The 24,598-nt window shown below is 41.9% G+C and overlaps 2 protein-coding genes across 5 annotated transcripts in view; one reads left to right on the top strand and one right to left on the bottom strand.

Annotated features, from left to right (window-relative positions):
* The window catches only part of rsrc1 (arginine/serine-rich coiled-coil 1), a 121,881-nt gene extending 105,803 nt beyond the window's left edge, over positions 1–16,078 (bottom strand). The window contains exons 1-3 of one of the 3 annotated variants that reach the window (XM_040009495.1): positions 15,976–16,078; positions 13,615–13,809; positions 9,461–9,583 (exon numbers count right to left, since the gene is read on the bottom strand). In XM_040009495.1, the coding sequence (XP_039865429.1) occupies positions 9,461–9,583; positions 13,615–13,793 (302 nt within the window). In that variant the 5' untranslated portion in view covers positions 13,794–13,809; positions 15,976–16,078. Of the gene's footprint in view, positions 1–9,460; positions 9,584–13,614; positions 13,810–13,902; positions 14,207–14,267; positions 14,378–15,975 lie in introns of those variants that run through there. The other 2 variants (XM_040009493.1, XM_040009494.1) reach the window with 2 other exon arrangements.
* A 412-nt stretch (positions 16,079–16,490) lies between these two features.
* On the top strand, positions 16,491–23,298 carry shox2 (short stature homeobox 2). 2 transcript variants are annotated; one of them, XM_040009528.1, is made up of 5 exons: positions 16,491–17,006; positions 18,715–18,923; positions 21,363–21,420; positions 21,755–21,843; positions 22,682–23,298. In XM_040009528.1, exons 1-5 carry the CDS (start codon positions 16,751–16,753, stop codon positions 22,973–22,975), a joined length of 906 nt encoding a protein of 301 aa, XP_039865462.1. In that variant the 5' UTR covers positions 16,491–16,750; the 3' UTR covers positions 22,976–23,298. The 2 variants fall into 2 exon arrangements, with proteins under 2 accessions (XP_039865462.1, XP_039865463.1); XM_040009529.1 differs by having other exon boundaries at positions 16,492–17,006; positions 22,718–23,298.
* The last annotated feature ends 1,300 nt before the right edge of the window (positions 23,299–24,598 follow it).

The following is a 24,598-nucleotide window of genomic DNA, read 5'->3' as shown; positions in this document are numbered from 1 at the left end:
CAAGTTACTGTGATGGCATGAATGTCATTCTTTACACATCTGCAGTGCCACGCTTTGTGTCAATATCCCACCAAGTTTATAGAGAAATCTGCCCAACTTCCACTCCAACAAAACCGTTGACTGCATTTAGAATAATTACATTTCCCAGCTTTTATTTAATGCCAAAATCCCAACGTCAAGTTCTCTGTTCAACCAGTCACAGAAATGCTCTGCTCCTTTGTTCAACCAATCACACGACAGTTGGCCACGTATCCTTTGGCTGATCTATCTATCTCCACTTCCTCCTCATGTCCTCGACTGTGCCAAAACCCAAATGGATACATAGAGCAAAAAAGAAAAAAAAAAAAAAAAAGGAAGACAAATTTCAAATAGAAAACCTCATGCGCATGCTGAGAAAGTGTTTCATTACTTTTAAAAAGATTGTCAAGGTTTCAGTCAAGGCGCACATGATCCTCGTTTCATTTCTCTGCCATTCTCTCTCATTTTTCTTCTCTTTTTCCACAAATAAATTACCAAATGTGTGAGTGAAACCACGTGCGTGTGTGTGCGGTTGCTTTGCTTGTCCAAAGAGAACTGACAAGTGCAGGCAGTCGATCCATTAGCTGGCAATTTGCTCTTAAGTTGTCTGGGTTGGGGACGGGGGCGAGGGCGATGGGGGAAGAAGGGTTTTTTGGCAAGACAATGCACATGACTCTGCTGAGGACAAGTTAAGTGAGGTGCTCACACACATAATCCTAGGCCATCACTCAAACACCCCTTTAAGACATGCACTCTTACGCACAGCCTAAATGGAAATCAGTGGCCCAATAACGAAAACAAAAGTCTGTTGTAAAAAATTTGGATGCATTTAATAATGTTAAAAAAATCATTATAGTATAAACAGGGCCATGCCAGCAAACTTGAAACTATATGTGTTTACATATGCATCCTCCAAGTTCAAGTGTCCATATGGCCGGAGTAGGCACACAACGAGAGTACAAGGTAAACACGGCTGACTGAGGTTTGTCCATGCATGCTCTCTGAGCTCAGGTCTCCATGGACTGGCTCAAAACCTGGCCAGTGAATCTCACACACACACACAGAGCACATAAACATACCTCCCGTCCACCCTCCCTCCCTGTGTGTGTAGTATGTTTAAGCGTGAAAAGAAGAACTGTGGACAGACGGTGGCGTTTATGTGTGCATAAATTAAGAGCAGAAGCTGTTAATTAAAAGGGGGGGAAAATAAGCAGGGATGAAATAAAACTTTGCTAATCGACTGCTTGGCAAGGTGACCTCCGAGTGCGTCGGCCATCGTTCTAGGACCTGCTGTCCTGCTGGGCGAGGGGCACAGGAGGGCAATGTGCAGGTCTGACTATGAAAAGAAGACAACCGGGTAGAGCGCCCCTCTTCTCTTTGCTCTCTCGCTCTCTAGCAATGCATCTCTAGCTCGCTCTACCCTCCTTCTCCGCCCAGAGCGTTATTAGACCCAGAGCTCCGCTGCGGCTCCAAACAGCTCAATGACAACACACAGGGCCTGCCAATTAGAAATAATTAGACAGTCATTTCAGTGGCAAGTCTTTTTAAGTGCATATATAACGATGCAATGATGCTTATTAGCCGGCCTGAGCCGGCGCGGACCAGGGCCTCAAACGCTTTGGTGCTGGAGAAAATAATTATGCCAGTGATCACAAAGCGAGCTGCACATCTCTGTACTTCACCTCCACGCGTTTCAAAAATCCACTTCATTAGCTCCCGTAATTAATCCTCCATTAATTGCAGGAAAAGCCCAGTTTACCTCCCTTCGTTTCTAATTATCATCTTATAAATAGTTATGGTTCTAATTAATGTGTTCATTAGGCAGGATATTTCTCTCAAAGCCTCGCTGGGAGCCAAAGGTCCGGCTCAGCTCTCTCTGAAGCCTAACCAGCCAGAAGGTGAGGCCATCCTGCCTGCATTTGCTTTTATTTTACTACATTCAACCTCCTAATTGGCATTTAAAACCCAATTTGGAAGAACTTCAAGAAGCTTAAATAGGAGAGAGAGACAGAGAAAAAGCAGGAAGGAGAGTGAGAGAGATACATTTGGTGTTCATTTTCCTATGCCAGAGCTAAAAGCGTTTCTGTCTCCGTCTTTCTCTCGGTCTGGCCAGACGGATGAGGCTTTTCACTGTCATAAAGTGAACACAATGAGGGCTGATTGCATGTTATTAGTGTTTGGCATTTCAGTGGTTTTATTTTCAAAACAGCAAATCTGTTTCTCTACCCAAAAAAATAACACTGGAAATGACATACTTCTACTGAGTTTCAGTCATCAAAGAACTAAATCGTGTCTTTGGTATACAAACAGAAATTAACTTTAGGCTGGTGTCTATGATACCCAATTAACCCTGAAGACTTTCACTGGCAAAGGTGCAAAACAATACAAAACCTTCTCAATTATCACAGGTATGATCTTGAAACTGTATCCTCATTTTATCATTTTGCATTTACTTTTTTAAGACAAGACTATAAACTTGAAGATTTTAAACTGTAATGCTATTAATACAGTTATTTTGGGTACTTGTATCACTCATCCTCAAATATGATGTTGCTCGGCACAAATTATATTGATTTACTGTATGTTTTATGTCTCCAGTATATATATATTAACATAAAATGTTAATTTGTGTTTATAACTTCTGCTCCTGGGCATCACCGCTGCTTCCCAGCAAGAAGGTCCTTGGTTCAAATCCACTGGCCGGCTCATGCCTCTGTGTGGAATCTGCATGTTGTGCTTGTGTGTGTGTTCTCTCCAGGTATTCTGGCTTCCTCCAACAGTCCAAAGACATGCATGGGGCTAGGTTAATTGGCAATGCTAACTGGGCTGTAGGTGTGAACGCAAATGGCTGGAATGGTGAAAGGTTTGACTGCAATAAACAGGCGACCTGTTCACGTGTACCCAGCCTTCACCCTATGACAGCTGGGATAGGGTGATAGGGTGTCCAGCCCACCCACACCCTGAAACCAAATTGGATAAGCTGAACAAAATTAATGGATGGACTTTTACTCAGTTTTAGCTGCTTCAAAACAAACGTGTTGAGTGACCTTCAGAGAAAACCGATTATTAGGACATAAATGCTGTCAATTTAAAAAAAAAAAAAAAAAAAAAAAAAAAAAAAAAAAAAAAAAAACATACTAAAAGCTAATAACATCACAGCTAAGATAAAAAGGTATTTTATTTTCCCAAATAAACCATTCAAATTTTGCATGTTCGTAGTGATTAGGGACAACAGTTGGTGTGTTTTATATTGAAAATCTCGATAGGTACTAGTGGTTAAACAGGCAGGTAGTCCAAGTGTACTAATAATGCCTCCCTATGTGATGATTTGAGTTTTAGGGAAATACAGAATTTCCTCATTTTACAACCATACTAATGAGAATGAGTATGAATGTTCTTTTCTAATTTTGAAGTAACTTTCTGCTTTGAACCCAGATCAATGTGCTCAAATGATTTCTGACATAATGATTAGGCGACCGAGATATTCCTCTTTGCCCTCTATGAACTGACATAAAAAAAATGTTAAAAAATGTTTAAACTACATTTTCCAACCGCCGCTACAACATAACAAGCTTTATGTGTCATTACTACCCATTTGTTTAGCAGACGGATAATATGAGTAAAGGGACCAGTCTGTGCCGTCTGTGATGTTAAACTCGTCTTTGTTTAGGACCATCGAATTTTTGTGCGTGTGCGCGAGTGCAGACTACAGCTAGGTTTCTACCCAGGGGAGTGGGCTAGTGTGTTGTGAGCCTGCAGGATGGAGGGGTGCGATGGAGAGGGGGGTGGCTTGGCAGAAGTGAAGGGGAGGGTGGGTAGGAGGGGGGTTTCCTCTGGCAGTAGAGGGGAACACTGCTTGCGGCGAAGCGGGGATGAAAGAGGCTGTCTGTGTCAGTCACTTATTCCTCCCTTTGGTAAATAAAGGTTTCTGACAACAAAGCCGAGCAGCGCTTGACTGGCCTTTACAGCAGATAAATAAAAAAGACAACACAGAAAGAGAGTAAGACAGAGAGAGGGGGGAAAAGAGAGAAACACAACAACAAACGCGTTCAGATCTCATGACGCATGTTGATTTTTATGGAGTAGAGAAGACGTAGCTGAACTAAACCAGGTCATCTTTCAGTTTAAATCAACACTTTGCAAGTCCGGTAATAGGGGAAGAAGGAAAAAAGGGCTAAATGTCATCCTGAGGAAAGGGGAGAAGAAAAGCTGTTGAGAGTCTATGGGATAACAGACAGACGGATGGAAAAAACAGCCAGAAGCCTGCTCTTAAATTCCAGTATAAGACCCACTACAACATTGGGAGAACACAAGTGAGATTCTGTACCTTGAAGAAGAAAAAGGATGTAAGGATTGTTAGCAGTCTTCCTCATTTTATTTTGTATCCATCAGCCGCACAATTTACCCCTTATGGCCAACTTATAAAAGCAAAATGTCAGTGTGTTTTTGAGGAAATCAGATTTCACATGTCATTTCCTCGAAACACACTCGGGGTTGTTTCCCTCATGAAGCTAGCGACATCCAAAACCACCTGCTACTTCTCGCTCACAGACACACTCTAAACTGTGCAAATAAAAATATATGTCGGAGAAAAACGCAGAGAAAAATTCCCACCCCGCCACCTGACAGGGGAATTGCTGATCCAGGTGCAATGAAAGCTGCGAGGCTTCACTTCAGCTTCCCCACAATAAAGTTGCTGATTTTCCTCCTCCCTCTTCTGTCTACTTGCACTCAGCTGCCCCACCATCCACTCCTCCCTTCCGCTCCTCACCTCGGCGCTCCCTGTTCCAAGCTGCCTGGATGACCTTGTACACACTCCGTGTCAGTGCAAGGCAGAAAAAGCTATCTAGCAGATGTACGACACCTCATCTTATACGGGAGAAAATTGCTGAGTGAAATAAATACCAGGCCATCGCTCAACCTTTGCACGTACACGTGCACACGCCTGGAGTGCTTCTGTGATCTCCTGTGCAGAAAACAGAGCTCATGTTATGGTCTGTAACATCCAAATAACCTAGTTCTTCCAGTCTTGCTGGAGAAGTCCCACAATGAGGTTCCAATCGTACCGCTGTCTGTAATATTTACAAACACAAAGAAAGCCATTTGGAAATCATCAATCTAATACTCCCACAATCTTAAATTAATCTGAGTGTAGCCATCGATTTGACTTCTGAATCTCGTCTACTACAGACCTGAATAGTTCAGCGTTTTGATATTTTAACCCGTTTCATTATCGATCCACATTCTTATTGCTCCAAAATGAAAAGCTTTTGCTGTTGCAACCGAGCCTGGACATGCAAAAGTAGTTCAGTTTCTTTCTGAGTACTCCTTTTAACAGGAACACTCGAGGCTTACTTTAAAAAAAATCAATACAACCCAAAGATATGAAAACAAACTCTGTACAATTACTGATTATTATTTCCATCTTCGGCAAGTTTAAAATGCACTTATTCATTTACTAATAGCTGAAATACTATCCAAAGGTGGTGGAGATTAAAATCCACCTACACCTCTAAGGTGCTCCAATCTAGTTTTACTGACCAATCGAAGCACTTTATACTACAAGGTGCATTTAACAATGCATTCAGTTATTCTATAAACTTTCAGTTCTTTTATTATTTCACAAGCATGACTAATTTAACGTGCAGGTCTTTAGAGTGTGAAAGGAAGCTGAAGTACCAGCCAAGAAACCACATAGGCACAGGAGAACATGCACCTCTCACATGAAAGGATCTAGATGGGGTTCAAAGCAGGAACCTTCTTGCTGTGAAGTGACCGTTGCAACCATTGCACCCCTGTGCTGCCAAAGATATGCATGTTCAGTTTATTAGTCATTCCAAACTGGCCACAGGTGTGAAAGTGAGTATGAATGATTTCAACAGACTGGCAAACTGTGCCCTATAAGAGCTAGGTTAAGCTCCACCCCTCATGACTGCCCTGAACTGAATAAGCTGGAAAAAAATGGATAGACTTTAGATTTGGAGTCATTTTCCTTCTTTAAGCAAGCACCGGTTTGGAACTCATCTTGACATGTGTGAGAGTCTGAGACAATCCTAACTCTGGTCAGCGTAGCATAGCACTTTAGATGGTGTGTTTATATCTCGCTACTACTAGGAAAATGACTGCTAATTAGAGGTCTCACTCACCATATAATTATGACAGCAGTGATGAAGTCACTCTGTGCTAGCAGGGCTAAACCCTGACGCTAGCACTCTGCATTGCTAGCTCAACACACCCTGAAATATTAATGGGGAAAATGTAAGCATTACCATGTGCCCTCCAGTATATGCTCACCTACGTGTGAATAGCTAACATTACCCGAAATGCTCAGCTTCCTTTTGATGGGTCAAGTGGTGGATTTGACGCATGAGACATTCCTCCTCATCTTCCAACGGCCCTCTAAAGCTAACTGTTGTCAATGAAAGGCTGACAGAATGACTGACTGCGCCACACACATTTAACCCCTGCTGTGGCCGCCCATGAAAGCAGACCACACCGATGCTCCGTTGAGCTCACCTAAAGACGTTCCTGTGATCCGACTGTGATGATAGGCCGTGTCGCCTTTGTTGGACTGGGTATGCATCAGATCACTCTACTCTGCTGCTGCCATGCTCCACTCTGCTCTCCCCCAGTGGACTAGGCCGTGACACTCCCCCTCATATTCACGCAAATCTGCACATACATGCATTCTCTCAATCAGCCTCACACATGTTCACTTGACAGCGTGCTCACAGGAAGGCACGACACACACCCACAGAGCCTGATATGCCTGCTCACATCAAAGAGAATAAACATTAATGGCAAATAGGTAATCTGCTCCTCTTGTCTGTTTTACATTTCAGGGCTAGATTGACTGCCTCTGGGGGACCTGGCCCTTCTCTGATTGAGGGCAGGAAAAAAAAAAAAAAAAAAGAGTGTAAAAGAGAGGAGAGGAGAAGGAAGCAACGATAGATGTAAACACATGATAGAGCGTTATTCTTATTTCATGTATCTCTTTATTTTTTATTTATACAAAGGGGATTGAAAAGGAGGTAATAAAATTCCTTCACTTCAACCCACGATGGCCCACTATGGTCCTAATCTTCTCCCCAGCAATATTCCAATGCAGACATTATTATTCTTATTTCTTCTGAATAATATCCCTCTCTTCTCTACACTGGGGCTCACTTTTGTCTTTCCACTTTATTCCTCCCCCTGTTTTAGGATCTTCTCTGCTCTATCCCTCGCCTGGAGAAACTCAGCCTATTCTCTCCACACTTTTTCATTCCCTTCTAACTTCTGAACCCCTCTCTCCATCTTCTCCTCCAGTCAGTGCTCTCTGTATCTTCTTACTCCTCTGCTTCACATGCTGAAGGAGGTGCCAGGTTGGTGTGGCCAGGGTGGGGGGTTGGCAGGCAGCACCTCATATCCTATCTGCGTATCAATCATGAGCTCCTGTCCATGCAATCCTCCTCTGATCCATCAGCCAGCCTCTCAGGGAGCTCAGGCAGCCTCATCCCGATGCACACACACACACACACACACAGCACTGACTAATAGCAGTCAGGGCACCTGTGCACACATCAACCTGCTTTCATTTCACAACCCCCAGCTGCTGTAAAATATGCAGTGTCCCACCAAAGTCATGCACAGCGCAGATGCAGCACTTCTGATAAATACAGACGGAAGAATAGTCATATAATTTCTCCACAACTGCTCAACAACCATTTAGCTTCGCTGTCAATTAAATTAAATATTATGCTCCAGATTCATTCTTAAATTGTGTGGTTGATAAAAGATTTAAAACAAAAAAATAAAATTACTATTTTTTGCCAATCAATCATTTCATCACTTCTGCACTTGTCCCATTTATTACACAAGAAAACTGCCACTGGATTCTTCGAACGCTAACACAGGAGCACATGTGCCCGTGTCAACTTCTGCAGACACAAATTGTAGCTGCCATCACTTAACTGCATAAATTTAATCATCATTGCCATCATTTTGCACATCCCCACCTCCAACACCGCCTCAACCTCATAACGCCCCACCACGCACTCCCACCAACACCAGCCCGGCCCAGCCCACCTGCTCCTCGCTTACCGCTAAGCCGATTACACAACGCAACCCTCCTAATCACACTGCAGCGTTTGTAAACACCGATGTCATCGACTGTAGTTCTAAATCTCCCAAATCCCTTCCACCTTTCATCTCGCACCACACCATTTTCAACTGATGTTTTAATCACCAGTGGTGCTGTGAGTGACTGCCACTGTACCGCAGAGAGCAGCGAGAGAATGTGTGAAAAATGTTTGGCTGAATTCTCCCAATAAATGGCCTCAGCGCGCAGTCAAACACCGAAATTCGCTTATTCCAAAAGCCTGTGAGCATTACATCGGAGAGTTGAAGTGTGGTGCCTTTTCATGGCGCAATCAACCACACGTGTCAGAACATCCCTGTTGCATCATCCCTTCATCCTGACACCTCTGTAATCAAGATATTAAAACACTTTTTCCTTTGTGATTAAAATGATCTATGCTCTCCCCCGCAGCCATACACAAGTAAACAAAGGGCCTTGCTTGCGCATATATTATGACAACCTTTTCTTCAAATGTGCGTCTGTGCATGTATTTATGCATTTGTGTGTGTGTGTGTGTGTGTGAGAAAGGGATTTAAAAACAGCACAGTTTACTGGTTCATTAGCACCAGATTAGCTATGCTAATGACATGGACCACCACACAGAGACTTTCTCTTTATGTTTCTGAAAAGGACACGGGACTGTGAGTGTGTGCATAGTGTGGTGCAGCCGTGTACACATTTGTCACGAGAATAACTTTTTTTTTTTTAAAGGAGCAACAACATTAATAATCATAATTCAACAAAGTATGTACCACTAATGACGGTTTAATGGTGCTAATGAGTGAAAGGAGAGGTGCTTCCAGAAAAGGGTTTGGCAGGCAGACTGGAGTGGTGCTGCATGTGACCTGCTGTCTCTGCGTGTCACAGTCTCATTAATACTCATGCAGTAAGACGGATAGTCGGAGCAAACGGAGACACAACTAGATGCACACGCAATACAGTAATTCAGACCTAAAACATAAGTTTCCATGTGCTTCCATCTGATGACATAAGACATAAATACGAAATGATGTGTTGTTTAGACTACAATAAACTTTCAAAAAAATGTATTTTTCTGTAATAAGAAAAATCTGCAATGGCATTCCTTGCACTGATTTGTAATACAAACACCCTTAACCTTTCCAAGCTTCCCCCCCACCCCCAAACCAACTTTTAAAATGATGTGGGTACCGTCTCTCTCACTCCTTTTCTCCAAGCGTGACTAAAACTTAGACAATCTGACTTTAAAATCCTGCTAGGAAACTTCAAGTGACTGGAAATAATACAGCAGTTTGAGGGATTAAGCAGAATGAGCAGAATGAATAATGTCCACGATGGTGCTACCTTCTGTCCCGGCTGCGTGACCTGTGTGAACGGTGGCTCCTCCCTTTGTCTCTCTCTGCGCTTCGACTCCTCCTCCTGCGAGATGAACTGTGAGACGAACTGCTGCTGGAACGTCTTCTCCTCCTGGGACAGGAAAAAAAAATACACACATACATTTAATCTTATTATAGAATCTTTAAAAACAGATCAATCATACAGGAGTATGATTATACAACTAATCATTGTTCTGGAGTTTAAAAAAAACTGCACAAATTTGTCCTGAATGCTTAGGGTGGTTAATAGAGGGGAGGGGGGGGGGAGTCATTCAGCTGTATTGTTTAGTTTCTCACAGTTTACTTTCCACAAAAATCAAAGTCTTACCATTCCCGTAAAAAGTCTCTCCTCACTTCACCCTAATGCTCCACTACGTCAAGCACATTTTTCTGTGTTCATTTTCCCAGTGGACAAAAACTCAGAAAGCACCATCTAAAATTCTTCCCTCTTCTAAAAAAGTGGATATCGTGTCACTACTTTATTTTGCTGTTATGTTTAAGAGAAAACATACCCACAAGATCCGGAAAACTTAGCTTGTTATCAGAATCACAAGCAGCTAGTGTGCATTAGTGAATGCTCTGGTCCAAGGCCCAGAGCTGCAGAGCCATGCAGGATGCCTTACAGTTCCTCCACAGGGGCCCTTTAGTTCTCTGCTGCTCTTTAATGTGGCTACAGCAGCGTGTGCAGCGTCTATTTTCCAAACACCGCTCACACTGAGTTCCTATTGATATCATGTAGCAGGAGTCATTTATGGGAGTGAATGTAAATGCTGAAACAGCCCCGCGCCCGATACTGCAAACACTTTGTGCAATATTCATTATTTAAAACATCTTCTTTTGTTTCACCAGAACCAAAAATAACCAAATCTTTAATACACATGCCCCCCCCCCCCACAAAAAATCCCTCTCTCAGTCCTGTGGGAGCTCTGCTAGATAGAGAAGGAGAGAAGAAAAAGGCAAGCAATACAAATAACACAGAGGCTGAACTATCAAACCAGATTTGTACCACTTAGAGAAACCCAGCAAAGATCTATTAGTATTCTAAAGGCTGGATCCCAAGAGCGGGGCCTTATGAAATAACTTCCACAGCCCTGCACAACCACTTCACACACTGCACAGAAGAAGCACACAGTAGTGAGATGGGATTATTTGGAAGGAGGGGAAAGCTCACACATTTTCACAAAAGCCTGTGTGCACGTAATAAAACATAATGGGTAGAACACATGCAAGAGGGAAGCAATGGCCAACACAGAAGTCTTTAACGTGAACGCAAATAACACCTCACAACTTTGGATTTTGCGTTTATTCACACACACTTTTCCATCTCACTCCCGTATTGTAACTTAACCACGGCCAGGGATACAATTACTTTCCTTACATATACATGTTAATTATGTGGTTATGATGTCACCCAGCCAGAACATAAGCCCTCTTCTGTTTTACCTCATGTAAGGTCACTTTACATTACTCAGGTTGACAGTGCTACAAAACGTGTGGTCGCTTTCATGAACCTATTTAAAGCAAGTAGATCCAACACACACACACAGAGACAGAAATACAGAAGGTCTTAGTCAATTGTTCAAAACACACAAGCAGTTAATAGATGAAGGACTGTGATCCCAGGGTTTACACTGCCCACCCCACCCCACCCTGTGCAGGCGGCCAATGACTTCCCATCAGCAGTAATGGACCTTGACCAAGCCTCATAAATAATTACCATCAACTGGCCTTGTCTGAACAGCCACATACACCCAGTGGCAGCTGTGGATAGACGGTTGGATGGATGGAGGTCAGGTCCAGTCAGTAGCTACTTGCAAAGAAGGTTGATTATTACTGAACCTCCTCATTCCTCAGCAACAGCTAAACACTGAAGTGTTTTACTTTACGAAGATCAGAATAAAATGATAAAATTGATGTTATGTCACAACCTTTTATATTTAAGCCTTCACATTATCAAGAGGAGGGTTGACATGAAATAAGCCCACCAAAAACAAACATCTATCCTAGATTTCTATTGAAGAATAAGAAACTAACCTCTCTGCAAAGCTGTTTGCCTTCCACACCTATTTTTACAGACGCAAAAGTGCTTGTTTAAATTCTTACTGACATCCTTTCCTGGACAAATTATTACCACTGCACATTGATTCAAAATTTTCTTGTTAGATTTTATAAACAAAGTGTCCTAATTCTGGCATTTACTGGGAGAAGTATGACAACCCGCAGCACGGTGGCACGGTGGTTAGCACTGTTGCCGCACAGCAAGAAGGTCCTGAGTTCAATTCCAACATCAGGCTGGGGTCTTTCTGTGTGGAGTTTGCATGTTCTCCCCGTGTTTGCGTGGGTTCCCTCCGGGTACCCCGGCTTCCTCCCACCGTCCAAAGACATGCAGCTTGGGGATAGGTTAATTGGATAATCCAAATTGTCACTAGGTGTGAATGTGAGTGCGAATGGTTGTCTGTCCCTGTGTGTGTTGGCCCTGCAACAGACTGGCGACCTGTCCAGGGTGTACCCTGCCTCTCGCCCTATGACAGCTGGGATAGGCTCCAGCGCCCCCCCGCGACCCTGAAAAAGGATAAGCGGAAGCGAATGGATGGATGGAAGTATGACAACCCTTCGCTGTCCACACGGAATCATTACCGAAGACATAATTTTCCAATCTAGGAACTTCATAACTCATTTACTAGAAAATAGGTATACTCTTAAATGAGCTATGTTGTAAAAAGCCTATGCTAAACATCTGTACTTTTAAAATCAGAACATTTATTGTGAAACGTTTAGAAGCTAGCATGCTGGCCAGACAAACATCTCTTAATCTGTTGTTCTATCTAGCTTCATTACCTAAGCTTCTGTCTGTTGAGGAAAAACTCTGAATATGATATAATCCGATATCATGACGTTCTCCATTTTGCCACAAAAACTAGAGAACATTTTGAAGTCAAAACAAAATAATGTCCACCATTTTTTCATGTATCAGCTGGTATGCAAATACATTCCTCTACTTGGCTGTCTGAAATGCAAATTCCTGAAATTCTCATGATTCCAGACACATTTTGATGGGATGACAACCAAAGATAAAACGATCAAATTCGAGAAAATATATATAATTAGTTTAGCTGCTCCTGTTTCAGGATGCCGGTACCATGTATGTCCAGTGGCTGTCATACTTTCATGTTTTACTGAAATGCTTGAATACAAAAGAGTCACAGTTATGAAAACCTGCTCTTTTCCAACTACAATAAGTCAAAATGTGTGAATGGAAAAAGAAAAATCTGCATACAATGTTTATGTGGTTTGTTTTTTAAGTTATCCAAGCTATACAGATAATATATGTATACAGAAGAATGTGGTAACTTAACTACAGAGCACAAGAAATATAGAAGAAGTATACATCAGTGTTTTCAGCCTCTGCTTTATCGAATTTTTCAAGAAAAGACTGACTGCTGGGAAGCATAATACCACTAAAATCCAAGTGGAACCCAAGCAGCATATCAACTGGTGATAGTGGCCAAAAGTGATCCCTCAGAGACACGTCAGCATCAGTGCAATTGTTGTCCCATAGACAATACATACAACTTTAATCCAGGAAAAAGATATACTAGGGTTGAATGCAGCCAGTCTACAGCACGTGTTGCAGAGTTAGTCATAACGAAGCAACCAGCAGCTCTTTCATGTGAAGTCTGTGGAATACATTCCCCTTTTCAATAACTCTAAAACAGTATAGGTTTATACCTTATATTCAAATATATTGGCCAAAATACAGGGCGTGATTGCAGACGTTTTATTACTAGTTTACAAGTGGATGGTCATTTGTGTGCATTTGAAATGCTGTGTATTTTAATGTACATGATGAAATCTTCTAAACTGAGAATCCTGAATGACCTCCTGGATTTTAGTTATGCAATAAATATATTTTGTACAAACCAAAATACTTGTGTTTAAAATGTGTCACATTTTAATTAGATTCAGCACCTCCAATGAAATGCTCAATTTCTGAATGCATCTGGCTTTTAACCTTTCAGAAGCTTTAAATGCAAAACAGTCGTTGGTTAAGCACACTCCAGCCGAACAGATTGCCGCACTCTGCACAGATGTAAGAAGGAAAATTTCACGATGAAGCCTAACCTCCTGTCTCTGGAGCGAGAGCGGCTCCGGCGGCGACTGGACCTCCGACTGCGGCTACTTCTCACTCTGCTGCCAGAGGAAGAGGACGAAGAAGAAGAAGAGGAAGAAGAGCGGCGACGCTGTTTCTTCTTTCTCTTGCTTCGGCTGTCATCATCACTGTCGGACGAGCGCCTACCCATGCTGGCGGTCAGTCAGCTGGCAAAACATACACAAGAGTGGGGTTGCTCCTTTTGACATCTCTCAGACAACCCTTCGAGACAGTTTGCTGGAATATCAGTGGGAACCGACCTATTTATTTACTTCTTCACGTGTATAAAACACAACGTTTTTACTACTCTGACCACTGTACCATAAGCTCATTTAACGACTATTAAAACACAGCCACCTACATACAGTAGTATTTAACTTATTAAATCACCACCGACTGCTAAAAGGTAAAGTACCGTTGCCGCAAGCAGCTAATGAATGTTTGTTTTTGTGCAGAGGCTAGCTACTAAGCTAACGGTGCTAACTTAACCAGCTTGGGACCGCGGTTCTTGTTCTAAATAAAGGTCCCGGATGTGCAATAGTAAACGTATCACATCTACTAATATGTCTTATATTAAAAATAAGTGTATTCCTATAAAAATTAAAAGGAGAGTCCCGCTTCTCACCTTTAAATGGCACTGCCTCTCAACAACAGCCATGCACTGTTTGGGAGACTCTGCTTGTCAAACCGGAAAGCATCGATCAAGGAACTAGAATCAAACACAGAGCAATCGATCGAAGGACCCCCTTTTTTACCATAGATTTACGGATTTTGCCTCTATTATGTTTCATTTACCTAAAACAACACTTATTTAATAATTCGGCATACATAGTTTGTCGTTGTTGTTGTTGCTGAAACGTTAGGTATTGTGTTAAACAGTTTTAAAGTGTTTTTGTATAACACTACTACATAAACAAAGTCGCTTGAATCGCCTTAATTAAACGAGATAAAGTTAGACAATTACATTTCCATAATAGCATGACTATTATGACGATTTGGGGGATGGTAAAAGCTCTTTAAAAACGAGCATTTCTAAATGGAGATTAATTTAATGTAGTATTTTAATGAGGGACTAACATATACAGTAAGCTTCATTTGTATTTTTTTTCTCTTTATGGTGTATTTTCTGTGCAGTTTTTAAAATAGCATCCAGTCGATGAAAAATGATGACTACAAATGTATTGCAAGTGTATGTCTGCCAACAGCACGAGCTACTTCTATTTCGTTTTAATCGGACAAAATACTCACTCACAATGCGCCCAAATAAACGAGTGGATGTGTGTCAGTGATTATTTGCATGAGATCATCTTCTCAGATATTAATCTTTTTCACAAACAAGGCCAGGCAGAGGATCCAAACAACATTAAGTGAATAACTGCTTCCTGACATTTAAAAACAGAAGAAAGGACAACATTATGTCGACTGATACATTGCTAATGTGCACAGGAATGGCAGATAAGAGAGCATTAAATGGGGCAGTTTCAGTGCAAATAGACACAGGAGGCAACTCAACGCTACAGGAGGAATCCTCCCGCTTTCTGATGCAGTAGAAATAATAGTAATTAATGCCTAAGGTTTAAGCAGAAACTTCATTAATATTTAATGAGGAGAACTGTAAAGAGGCCTTGTGTGGAAATGAGGCTTTTTATAGATTATCAATAAACGTGCTTAATTTTACATCAAATTCATTTCGACTTTTTTTTTTTAAATCCCGCTATATCCAGTTTCTTCTCTGGCTACACGTCCCCTCCTCTTCTGGCTTAATTGCCATCTCTTCGCTGCACTCGCTATATACCTACCTGAACACGCAAGTGAACCATTGTTTATTTTTTTATTTTTTGCAAATAATCGTTTCAGCTGGAGGGGGAGAAAAAAAACGAGTTGAAAGCGTTAATTAGTGAGCCCAATGGCAACGCATCGCAAGAGGCACTATAATTAAACGTTTAGCTGCTTAAACATCCTAATGACTTAAAAACCCCACTGAGGATTAATATGAAGCCATGTGGCGTATCTAATGATGACGTTGCAAAACACAACAATTAGTGATCAGAGACACAAACGGGGTGGTCTAAAAAAATATTGATTAAGTTGTCCAAAAAAACATCCGATAATAATAATAATAATAATAATAATAATAATAATACTTTACCATACAATATTTTTATCCAATTTTATTATTATTTTTAAACCGTGAAAATCCACTTTCAAATTAAAAGCGCAATTAAATAAATAAATAGAGCAGGCCTGAAGCGAACTATGTACAACTGTGGGTTAAAGCCAAATGTGTTCACTTGAACTTGATTTGAAGCTCCGTGTATAAGTTGGTGCTGCACCTCTCGGCATCCCAGCTGGTCCCAGCTTTCACCGCTTTCTCTCTCCGTGTCAGCGTTGCGTCTTTTTTGTTATTATTTTTCCCCTTCCGCAGATCACAGAGATATAGCGAGGAAGGACTCCTCATCCATGTGCTTCCCTCTCTCTTGTCATTTTCTGATTTTTTTAAGCCACACCCCTGCAGAAAGAGAGAGAGAGAGAGCGAGAGAGACGGGAGAGAGAGCGAGAGATCCGTGACCATCTCCCGGGTGTTTAAAAAACTAACTCAGGACAATAGCAGCGAATGAGCGCTTAATTAAATTAATTAGTCCTTCTTGTCAATCTCGGATTAATGGCCAATAGCGGTGGTGCTGCTTAATGTTTTTACTCCGCTTCTCTCTCTCTCTCTCTCTCTCTCTCTCGCTCCAGTATCAGTGAAGGGGTAGGAGGTGGGGGGCGTGAGGGGGGGGCTCATCCCGGCATCCTGAGGGGAGGTAATTTGCACGGATCAAGGGGGCAAGGCGCCGCAAAGTATAAATACTGTGACTTCAATAGAGGATCACCAGCAGGTTCCCAACTCCGCTACCAAAGGAGGAGGAATTGGCTGAGAAGATATATCTTCATATATTTTTTACCTTTTGTCCAGAGTTTGGCTGCATCACCTTGTATCATTTTCAAGGGGTCGACTTTAAAAAGAGCCGCACCACTGATGTCTTAAGCTGTCGTGGAGCAAAGGGAGAGTGTGTGAGTGAGTGAGTGTGGTGTGTGTGATTTTTTTAAAGAGGAGAGGAAGGAGTGATGGAAGAGCTCACCGCTTTCGTGTCTAAGTCTTTCGATCAGAAAGTGAAGGAGAAGAAGGAAGTGATAACCTACAGGGAGGTGTTGGAGACCGGGTCGACGCGAGCAGGGAGCAGGGAGTCTTTATCTGCGGAGCCGGGGAGCCGAGAGGAGCCGGCCGCCGTTAACCGGAACGTTGCGCTCTCGCCGGGCAGGGAAACTGACATGCTCGGCCCGGAAAGAATCAGGGACGCCGGGAGCCCCAAACTCATTGACGGTAGGACTTCACGGTTTTCTGTACACAGTCTTTACGAGCAGGAATGTGTAGAGGACTTAGAGGAGAGAAAGACAGAGAGAGAGAGAGAGGAGTGATCGAGCCCTGAGAAGACAAGCGAGCGTGCAGCCACATGTTTATTTGCGAAAAAGAGTTGAGCTCATGACTGTCATCCACACGGATATATTGCAGATTTTTAGCAGCCCGGTGGAGCGATTCTCGATTTAGTGACAGTCAGTTAGCGAGGTAAGAAGAGAAATTATTAACTGGTGCTTTCTGGAAGTGCAGGCTATCGATTGGTTTTGGTAACTGTAGCTGTTTGCCTTATTAAAAAAAGAAAGAAAGAAAATAGCTACTCCTGAGACTGTAATGCTAATTAAAATATAGCTTATTATCTCTTTATAATGCATTAAAAAAGTTTCAATTTAAAAAATACAGAACATCAGGAAAAGGCCCACGTGTGACAAACAGTAAGGCCCGCATGTGGAAAACTATCCATGTTTCTATAATATTAGTGCATTTGCGATATCGTGCTTTTTATATATATATATATATATATATATATATATATATATATATATATATATATATATATATATATATATACACAGATCGTACAAATAATTATGTGGATTGTCTTCAGTAACGCTGCAGGTTAACCTCCTTGAGAGTGATCAGATTTATTTAAGAAGCATTGATTGTCAATGACCTCGGGCATCTGTACTTGCTATATTGTGAGGCCTATGGGAACGTTTGAACTCAAAGAAGGCGTAAAAACACACCTGGCGTTCAAATCGGTGGACTCGAGCGATTCAGTACGAGTCCTGTCATTTCTGCTGTCACTAACGTGTGATCCCGCACACCAATATAACACAGGCTTACACCAGAAGGGATAATTATTTATCACCGCTATCCTCAATAATTTAGCGTTTTTATGTATATATTTATGATTGCATAACCAAAACATTAGCAGGTAAACAAACCGGTGATGTAAAAAATCGTACTTCCAACACTGAAGGCTGAACCAAATAGAAATATTTACATTTGATTACGATTTTCAGAGAAAATTTTGCTTGACGTTTTAATGAAAGTGGAGCAGATGCTCGTGTGTCCCGTGCAAGCCTTCCCCACAGTGTTTTCTGAAACCTGGACAAAATGTGACAACATACTGGACAAGATATCTTAGAGCTGGGTGCTTGCGAAAAAAAAGACATCTGTTCGTCATGGGCAGCGTGGTTAAAAGCGGAACTGCGACAAGCGTGTATCAGACATCCAACAGTGGGCACAGCGTTGCATATTTATAAGCAGTTAATAATTAAAGAGCTTTATGTAGCTCTACAAAACATCCGAGGTCTGATAGCTCTGTGATATTTGAGGGCACGTCTTTCTTTCTCTTTTTCTTTGGCGGTTGTAAGCTTTTATTTAATTGCTTTATTTAAATTCCTAGCTGATTTTTGTGTGTGTTAGGTGCCCTTTAATCTCCGTTTGCATACCCAGGTGGGTGGCTTGTGTTTTTACCTGTTTATAAGCTGAATTATGCGCTAGCCTAAACATGACAGTGAAGCATTTTTGCACATTAAAAAAAAAGAAAGAAAGAAAAAATAACACTTTTAAGCACCTTAGAAATATGCAGTCCAGTAATAAGCAGGCTGGAGGTCACAGTACAGCCACATGATGTTGACGTCCCCCTCTTTTCTCGTCCGCACAACAGGCACCACGGATGTAAAAGAGAGAAAAGAGGACTCGAAGCCCATTGAAGACGAGACACAAACTAAAATCAAACAGAGGAGAAGTCGGACTAACTTCACATTAGAGCAGCTCAATGAGCTGGAGCGGCTCTTCGACGAAACCCACTACCCGGACGCCTTCATGCGGGAGGAGCTTAGCCAGCGACTGGGACTGTCGGAGGCCCGAGTACAGGTAGGGACAGTCAGTTAAACGAGACTATAATAATAATAATAATAATAATAATAATAATAATAATAATAATAATAGAGGAAAAAAATAAGATAACATCTGTGATAGAAAAATTGACCATATTTTGAGTCTAAGCATGAAATTAAGATCTAAAACATAATTAAAAATTCATTATAATGACAATTATAATTACCACTATCGGCATTATGGAAATGTAAGATGATGTTTGCTGTAATAATAATAATAATAATAATAATAATAATAATAATAAACGGGGGAAAAACTTCCACGGGTCTTTCCTTTTACAAGAAGGATTTTACACTCTTCCCTGATTTTTGTTTTGCTTGATATCCCGCATGTAAACGGTGTGAGGGTGATAATATTTTGTTTGATTGAGGGTTGTTGTTTTCTTTTAATGCAATACGATAAGTGTGGCTCGACTGACTTGTATTAATGCTGCATTTCTTGACGTAATGCTGTGTTTGTGAGACGGTTGAGTGGATCCCCAGAAGTGTTATGGAAGTTGTAATAAGTTAAATGAGATCTTAAGATCTTAAGAAAGGAAGGCAGAGTTCACCAGCAGCATGCAACTTCCTCTCCCAATTATTCTCTGTGATTAGGGTTTTCCCCCCCCCCCTCAACACGTTTGGATTATTTACCGTGTTCATTATCTCAATTAGGCGCTGCTCGTGTCACGAGACCACGTTTTGAATCTTTATTGTCCAAACGGGCGGAAACAAATAAAGCCTCTAAATATTTGTCTTCGGTTTCTGGGTGTATATGTTACCATGGCCCTGTTTGTCAGCGCTGCTGTAGTTTTTCACGGGGACAGGCCATCTGCGCAGAAACCCAGTAAGGGCTTCGCCGAGTCTGTGGGGTCGGTGGGTGGTTGGTGGGGGCTCAGACAGGTCCTGTGCAAGGCGCGGGAGGGGCGGGGGGCATATAGAACACAGTTGTTGTTTTTGTTGTTATTTTTTTTTTTGTTGTCATCTGTTTTTCTCAAAAACCTTACAGCATCTTTTTTCACACTCGTATGGCCCGATTTCGTGGAGGACACAGTATTTGTCTCCACAACGAACATGGCGGTCTTCTGGATTGGGGTGGGGGGCATAACAAAACGGGTACCTCCATTAAAAAAAAAAATCCCCCATCTCAAACTCAACCCACCACAACCCCCGAAAAAAAAGTTAAAGCCAGCTTTTTGCAGGGCTCTATACCGGCCTCAACTGGAATCTCACCAATAAGGCGTATTGTGTCCCGAACAAGGGGCACAGCTCGGGGGATTTGCATAAATTATGTATTATTTTCTACCCAAATCAAGAACAGCTCACCCTCACTCTCTATCTGTCTCGTTCTCTCTCTCTTTTATCTCTGCTGGGGCATTATACATTTTTACCAGTTGCATGCACAGACCACACATTTATTTTGATGTGTTTTTTATTTTTTAAATTGCGCCTCAATCAATAACTGCAGTGCATTTTCCTGCTTTTATCGTGCTAATAAATTATACCTGAAGCGTGCACAAAAGGACTTCCGATTGACATCTAACTGTGATCAATAAATGAAGCCAGCTGACAGCCAAATCAATATGATATTTCAATCAAGCTTTCGCCGTGCGTGTATATAGGCCTGCTGACGTGAAAGGGGGACTGCACGCCGACGCGTTGCATCGTGGGCTAATTCAGCCGGTGCTTTGTCTGAGAGATTCAAAGCAGATTATCATAGTAATAAATCGTTTAATCTGTGTTCCAAGGCGTTTCTCTGAAATTGACGCTTGTCGATTTCAACAGGAGGAAAAAGAGAAGTGAGCTGTCTTTGAAGCGAGTTTTTTTTTGTGTGTGTCTGTGTGTGTGTTATGCGTGTTATGGCGGTGATTAGACAAAACTGCGAGGCATTTAAGCGATTCTCTGACATGGATTTTTCTGCAGATAAGGGTAATTAATTTCAGTGGTCATTTAATGAGAGGGAGGCGGAAAGAGGGAGAGGGAGATGCTCTCAGATCGCTTTGCTCTGATGTCCAAAACCATAATAGCATTGCTGCTATTCGATATCCGAGAGACCATTCAACTCTTCAGGGACACTAATCTATAGAAAGATGAAACCAGCGCTGACAAGGTTATTTATTATAGTCCAATAGTCCTGCATATTTCCAACAAGAGCGTTTCATTTCTGATATGATTTTAAATCTCCCTTTAGTAGATTTACACTTTCCTTTTTTTTTGCTCCACTGTTTCCCTTCTCTCTGCTTCCGCCCAAACTGTCTCTCTCTTGTTGTAGACTAAACGTAATAATTAAAATCTGGGGTTAAGCTGTGCCATTAATATTTCACTGCTCCTCGGGGATATTGTTTTTCTTCGGTTGTTGTCACTTTGAGAGGAATTACACATGGCCTCGCAAGCAGCTGCCAATCAGTGGGTCTCTAATTAATTTCTGTCCCCACAGGTTTGGTTCCAGAACAGAAGAGCCAAATGCAGAAAACAGGAAAACCAATTGCATAAAGGTACACTTTTATCCCACACAACACAAACGACTATATGTTTATGTCTATTCCACTTTACTTTTATTCAACTGCAAAGCAACTGCACACTCGAACGCGAGCCAGCCTTTATGTTACTATTTAGTTAGTGGCTTAATTTCCAGTTAATTACGCCATCAGAATCATGGCGTTTTCTTTTTGTTTATATATTTTTTAAGTGAGTGTCTATCTTGGACGTTATTGCAAGTTTACTCCAGACAATCAGCTTTTACTGCTCGTTATTCAGCCCTGCGGTTTTACTCTTTGTGTCGTTGAATATTCTTCTCACATGATTAGGCTATCATCTGTGTTTTCGCAGGAGTCCTGATTGGAGCAGCGAATCAGTTTGAAGCCTGTCGTGTAGCGCCATATGTCAACGTGGGGGCTTTACGGATGCCATTCCAACAGGCAAGTTACTTTGAAGCGTCTAGTCTTAAAACCAGACCAATCCCCCGACTGCTGTCTTGGCACAGCCTCTGCCCAAGTGCTATGCAGAGACTCCAGATCCAATGTAGGGGGTAACTAAACTCTTATTACCACACTGACAAAAACACTGTGCCAACACAGAGGAATCTGTACAGCCTAATTGGAAAATTCCTTTTATTTTTTACAAATTTATTTATTTATTTTTTAAACCAGCTATTTGTCTTTTTTCTTCTTCTTAACCATTAAACCACAGCACACAAACATATTAACAGGCCCAGCAGGCCAAAACTACTATTAGTAGTACTAAAACATTTTAACATTTAAATAAGTGAAGGGAAATCCCTGATATTTGATTTAGGCTACTAATTTGAACACCTGTATATATGGTAGCTAATAGCATGATACAGAGAATCTGGATAAAGCCGTTAAGTTACTGAGTTTATATCTTCTGTCATGTCAGTGAAGTCTAGTCTTTAGTTTGAGCACCGCTGGTTAACTTTATTCCCCAAAGGCCACATAAGTTTGGCTTTAGATTGCATTTCATGCAGTCGATGTCCAGCAAAATAAAAACACAAATTTGATCTTTGACTCACAAGAGTTGCAGTGTAGCCACTAAAACCCCAGGAGCTAAACGACACGGCCAGTGATTATTGCTCACTGTTGCACTGAGCAGCCATACATTTTCTTACTTTCTTCTTCTTTTTTTTAAAGCAGCCTAATCGAAACTAAATCTGCAGTCACACCAGTGAAAATGAGCCTACAGACAAAGTTAACGCATGTTCTCCCCCTTCTCTCCCCATCCGTGCGTCCCGTCCTGTAGGATAGTCATTGCAACGTGCCGCCCTTCTCCTTTCAGGTGCAGGCGCAGCTACAGCTGGACAGCGCCGTGGCGCACGCGCAACACCACCTGCACTCTCACCTGGCGGCGCACGCGCCCTACATGATGTTCCCCGCGCCGCCGTTCGGCCTCCCCCTGGCGACGCTCGCGGCAGAGTCAGCCTCCGCCGCCTCCGTCGTGGCCGCCGCCGCCGCCGCCAAGAACACCAGCAAAAACTCCAGCATCGCCGACCTAAGACTGAAGGCCAAAAAGCACACGGCCGCGTTGGGACTGTGACCCCTCCTCCCTCTCCCCCCTTCCACTCCACTCCACTTCCCTCACCTCCCCTTCCCCCAGAGAGACGTTACAGGACACGAGGCGCGGACGCACTACGGAACTTGCGACTGAGAGACACTGAACTTTAACGCTTATAAAGTGTGCGGGAAAAAAAATAATCCAAGGACAAAGTGAGAAAAAAAAATTATCCGTGGACGTTATTTATGTTTTTAAAACGAAGGACAACGAACATGACTATTAAATATAGGCTATTTATGAGAAAAATAAAAGGGGACTGTGACGTTATAGCCTACCCAGACGTGGTTTTTGACGCCAAAAAACAACAACAAAACAAACAGACAAACAAACAAACAGAAAAAGATTTTAAAAATACAAAAAAAAAAATAAAAAATTGGCGGATGGGGTGGATAGCAAGGCTATACCCACCGCCTTCTCTCTGCAGCCACACGGCTGAGGAGGCCGGCGGGACACCTCGAGGAGCAGGAGGAGGAGGATGCAGCTGGGTCGGTTAATACTTTGTCAAACAAGGCGAACCATTCTGCAGTTGTTTTGATCTGTTTTATTATTGTTATGTTATTATTATTATTTCAGTTTGAACCTATATAGAGGCTGGCCTCGTTATATTTCCAAACCAATTTCTCTGTGTAAGGACAGAGCGGGAATTCTTTGACAAACAACAAACAAACAAAAAAGAGAGAGACAATAATCGAAGTGTTTCTCCCTCCTCTGTTTCCTGTCCAATTTGGAAATGCCTCGGCAGTGTTGTGCATGAGTATGTCTTCACGGATGACGTGACGTGAGCCATCTCCCTCCCCTCCCTTTCTCTACCCCCCCCCCCCCCCCTCCTCGACAAAGGGCAACTCTCACTTGAATGTCTGGCCCATCTGACCTTGTTTGGACCTCCTCTGGTAAAGGTGAAACGGGCGACACACCAGAAATGTGAGATTGTAAAACATGTGTAGGCTATGCTGAACTTTCTGTTAGGATAACCCGATCTGCTGCCCATATTCACAAGGCGATCTGTGCCTCCCTCCCAGCCCCCCTCCTCCAGCGCTTTAAAGGAGGGCGTATTGCCATGAATGCCATCTTTTTGGCAGTGAACAAACAGAGAAATTACAGCAACACGAAGACTGTATTCAAACCGGTACGGGCACGTGTAAAATATGTTTATAAACCAGACACATGCATTATTTTATTATTTAGTGGCTTCATGAATGCCTTGTGTGTGGGACGGGGTGGGGTTTGTTCATTTTGTATTTTACTTTATTTCCGTGTATTAAAAAAATCATGTGCTTTCTGTATGTAATTTTGATGTTTTTATAAACAGTGAAAGTGAACTCACCTGAGGCACGGGTTTCTACAAAAGTAAAAACAAGCAAACCAAAAAAAAAAAAAGTTTAAAAAAATCACGAGATTGTTTAACTTTTTTCCCCCCATCACATGTGAAACTTGGATCCACCTAAACAAAAGTGTTTTTCGGTCATATAATAAATTAACAAACGTTTCTTAAACGAGTCGACAATTTTTTTTTACAAAACAATTGGCTATTATTATTATTATTATTATTATTATTATTATTATTATTATTACCAGTGAAACATGAAAAGCAACAGCTCTTTATTA

The sequence above is a fragment of the Simochromis diagramma genome, unplaced genomic scaffold, assembly GCF_900408965.1.
Source record: "Simochromis diagramma unplaced genomic scaffold, fSimDia1.1 OVJJ01000344.1, whole genome shotgun sequence".
Taxonomy (NCBI): Eukaryota; Metazoa; Chordata; class Actinopteri; order Cichliformes; family Cichlidae; genus Simochromis; species Simochromis diagramma.
Note: the sequence above shows the minus strand (reverse complement) of the source record. Positions and strands in the feature narration are given on the sequence as shown.